Genomic DNA, 3,916 nt, shown 5'->3' on the forward strand with positions numbered 1-3,916 from the left:
ATACTTTATACAAGACACTGGGTAGAAAACACATCTGTAAAATAACACTTATGTAGCTTCATTGTCACAGAACAGGTTGAAAAAAAATCCCCTTTGCTTTAAGAGAGAACACAGTGATAAATAAAGTGTCCATTGGGCAATTGTGATTGCCATAAAATATTGAATTCTTAAGAAAAAACCCCACAACAAAACACTTATCTATACATGTGATTACACTGTCTTTTGTACTAGGCTTTTTTCATTAAGTGCAGAATTAGAAACCCTGCCTGCAACGTACATTTCCCTTTTGTGTCTGCTACACTCACAGCAAGGAACCCGACCCGTACTCATGCTTTTGGACGAGTCATCTCATATTATGTATAACAAAACGGACGTCTATAGCATACCTAGGTCCTGAGTGGTTAGTAGTAGCAGCGTTTTTAGTAATTCACTTTGTATACAGGACAAGCAGACAGGGTTAAAACAGCAACATCCTAACATACAGTAATCATTTAATAAATATGTCATCTTTGCTGTACACTAAACAGAGACCGCTTCTTTTTAAAGTCAGTGACTTGCATCTGTACACACTCACACAGTCATTCTGAATCTCCTTACTGTCGGGGTGAACTCTTAAATAATGTGCCTTGATCACCTTGAAATCGTGCTTTGGTACAAAAATCAGACCATCAACTATTCAAAATACTAATAAATCAAGAAAAGCTGTTGAACTTTGTTTAAGTGCTTTAGCATCTGTTCTTGGCCCTGACTGTTTAAAATGTTTAAAAAAAAAAAAGAAACACAATGCAAGTCAAAGTGCTGTCCATCATTTCTCACTCCTGTCCAATCAGCAGCTACGGGTTCAGGGAGCGGAAGGTGCTGAGGTCACTTTACACCGCTCTCTTTTTCTCTAGCAGCATTATGGACGGCAGGTGGGCGTGAGGAGTCATAGGTGGCGTTTCATTCTCAGGTCATAAGTTTGTATGTGGCAACTCCACCTCCTGCGAAACCAGTCAGTCCTACATCAGCAGCAGGAGATGGAAGAATTGCAAGCCCTAGATAACACTCTGGGCGATCATAAGTGACTGGGGCACTGGACATGATCGAGAGTCAGAAGTCCTCCGCCGAGAGGCGCTGCTGTGGACGTGGATGCGGATGAGGTGGTGGTGGAGGTGAGGTTGTGGAGTTGTAAGGTGCTCTCCTGGATGTGCTGGATGAAAAGGTTTCGCTCGTCCTCGGGCGTCTGGGGGTTCTGGGCTCGGACGATGCACGTCGGCCGGTGCAGGTTGAGCATGTAGACCAGCTGCTGCTTCTGCTGCTTAAGCTCCTCAATCTGAGCTTTTAAGTCGGCATTGATGCTCTCCAGCTTTTCAGACTCCTGCAGAGAAGGATGGAAGAAGAAGACTGTTATTCACCCGAGAAACATAAGCTACTTCTCACCGCAAGCTGCGAATGTCATGCTTTATAAATTGTCTAACTGTGAGGGTGCAAAAAGCTAAGAGTAGGTGCAGAATAACCAATGCTCAGATTGATGAAAGTGGAAAACTACCTTCTGGAGTGATTCAGTCTTTTCCTTCTTCTTGTTGCGGCACTTGGCGGCAGCGATTTTGTTTCTCTCCCTCCTCCTTTTCCTTCTTTCATGCTCCTCAGATGTCAACTAAAAAAAAGTGAGAAATATAGACCATTAAGAAAAAAATACTCTCTCTCTCTGTGTATGTATGTATGTATGTATGTATGTATATAACAGACACATTACAGATAACTACATGCTGTAATTCCCCCTCTGCCTTACCTCTCGCTTGACCCCGTTCCTGTATGAAGTTAGCTCAGAGGCTCGATCCGAGCTGGAGCTGGCACCATCGGAGCTCATGTCGGTGCTAAGCCCGTTGGACAGTCGCTTGCTCTGGATTGCCAGCCGGAGCTCCTCTTTCACGATGGGTGTGAAGTTGGTGAAGTCGTCCAGGGTGAGTGTGCCTTGAGGGGAGAAGCAAGGAACCAAGGCGGAGCAGCTGATGTCAGCCAGAGAAGGACCCGAGTGCTGAAGCATCATTCTGTAAACGCAAGAGATGAAAATCATCAGGTGGGTTAGAAACACTTAATATAATTCAAAAGAAACTGAGCTAAAGTCATTATGAACCCAACGCTGAAAGTCACAAGATAAATAATGTGGGAAGAATAATAAAGGAATGTTCAACTTTTTGCTGAGTAACAATGACACAAATGTCAGAAGGAAGTCCAAAGCTAAGATCGGTTTGAAAGGTCAACATGGCATGTTAAGGAGGACAAACAGATTGTGATGACAAGACAAATAGCTGTGTCATTCAAAACTGAGCAAATATTTGCTTTGTGGAAAACATGCTGTAAAAAAGGCTCATTAATTAGGGAGGTGTGGATGTTTGTTATCTAAACGGAGAAGTGAAAAGAGTTGAATTATGGCCATCAGCCAGATAAGAAGGTGTTTACATCAGCTCTGAGACCAAAACCAAAACAAGCACATTTATATTATATTCTTATGTTCTCCAGTAATAAATCATTTGCAACGAAGTCATTAATGATATGGTTTGTATTAGTCTGCACACAGCTGCACCTTCTTAGAATTAAAAAAAAAAGTTTTAAAAAGTCTTGTTAGCTCTACAAATATTTTACCACCGCCTCCCTCTGTTCCCTTCAGTTTCGTTATTATGTGTTCAGGTAATTATAAAAGAGAATTGTGCTATTCATATGTTTGTTTTGGTTTTGTTATTATAAAGTTAACTCAAAAGAAAGAAGAAAAAAAAGAAACAACAATATTAAAAGTCTCGTCAAAAGTGAGGAAACAAGTGCAAAAATCCGAAATACCTGATTATAAATAAGTTACAAAAAAAGTGTAACAAAATGCATTCAAGCAGAATCCAAGAAAAACGTCGCATGATGTCATATTTGAAACAAAAACAATAACAAGTTTTTATAAATACAAAATACGCTAAAATTAAAAAAAAAAGAAAAAAAGAAAAATCGTTAGTGCAAACTGCTCCAAAAAGATGCGCTTGTTTATATATTTTATATTTTCACGCAAAAACACGCGCGGAAGTTTTCGCAGTGTCCCGGGACGGAGCGCACGGAGACACCGGCTCTCTGCGCTTCTCACCGGGATCAAAGAGCGACAACACCGCCTCTCTGCCCCTCACACACACGCTCAAACACCCCCGTCCTCCTCCACGGGAAACAGATCTCCAGCCTACCTGTTAAAGCTGTGAGTGTCCGGATCGGATGAAGTGCGCCGTGAAGAAAATAAACCTTCTCTTATGTCTGTGCGTTCCGCTCTTCCTGTGTCGGCTTCCTGCTCGTTGGCTACGGTTGCTCTTGTGGCCTTTACGTTGCGTCACCTCGCGCTTTTAAATTGGTTGAAGGGGCGGGACACATGACGCAACGCAACGCTACTAGAGAGCGAGAGAGGGAGGGTGCTAGGGTTGGGAGCCTGAGAGTAGGGGGGGTGACGTCATCCTATTTTTAGAAGGCTGATCCGGCGATGATGCAATCTAGCAACCCCGAGTGTTCTTCTCTGCCATAACAGGACAGGCGTCCCCTCCCTCCTCCTCCTCATGTTTTTTCCTCCTCTGCCTATCCTCCCGCAGATTTTCAGCTCTTCCTCATTCTCCTCCTCCTCCTCTCTGCTTCCTACCCTCTTCCCACCAACGCGTTATTCCTTTCCCAATCTTTTAATCTTTTTTTTCCTTTTTTGTTTTTATATTTGTCTCTTTTTTCAACACTTCATTCATCATCTCCAATCCTCTTTTTTGGTATAGTTTCTATCCCCCTCCTTTTTTAATCCCCCCCATCAGCTTTGGCCTTTTTCACAAATTTCCATGGTTTATGTCCCAAAATCCCTCTATTCTTTGCCACTCTCATAACATGTTTTTCTCTTATCTTCCCTCCCATCTAATCTCTGTCATCCTAT

The 3,916-nt window shown here is 42.5% G+C and overlaps 1 protein-coding gene across 1 annotated transcript; it reads right to left on the reverse strand.

Moving 5' to 3' along the window:
* Positions 1 to 680: 680 nt before the first annotated feature.
* atf3 (activating transcription factor 3) lies at positions 681 to 3,318 on the reverse strand. Its single transcript, XM_085372286.1, has 4 exons — positions 3,201 to 3,318; positions 1,772 to 2,030; positions 1,529 to 1,636; positions 681 to 1,357 (listed from the first exon to the last, which is right to left on the reverse strand). The coding sequence occupies exons 2-4, from the start codon at positions 2,027 to 2,029 to the stop codon at positions 1,055 to 1,057; spliced, it is 669 nt and encodes a 222-aa protein (XP_085228412.1). The 5' UTR covers position 2,030; positions 3,201 to 3,318; the 3' UTR covers positions 681 to 1,054.
* Between the last annotated feature and the right edge of the window lie 598 nt (positions 3,319 to 3,916).

Source organism: Diplotaxodon limnothrissa, linkage group LG15, assembly GCF_057381915.1.
Source record: "Diplotaxodon limnothrissa isolate DT_005_m linkage group LG15, D_limnothrissa_male_GT1.1, whole genome shotgun sequence".
Lineage (NCBI taxonomy): Eukaryota > Metazoa > Chordata > Actinopteri > Cichliformes > Cichlidae > Diplotaxodon > Diplotaxodon limnothrissa.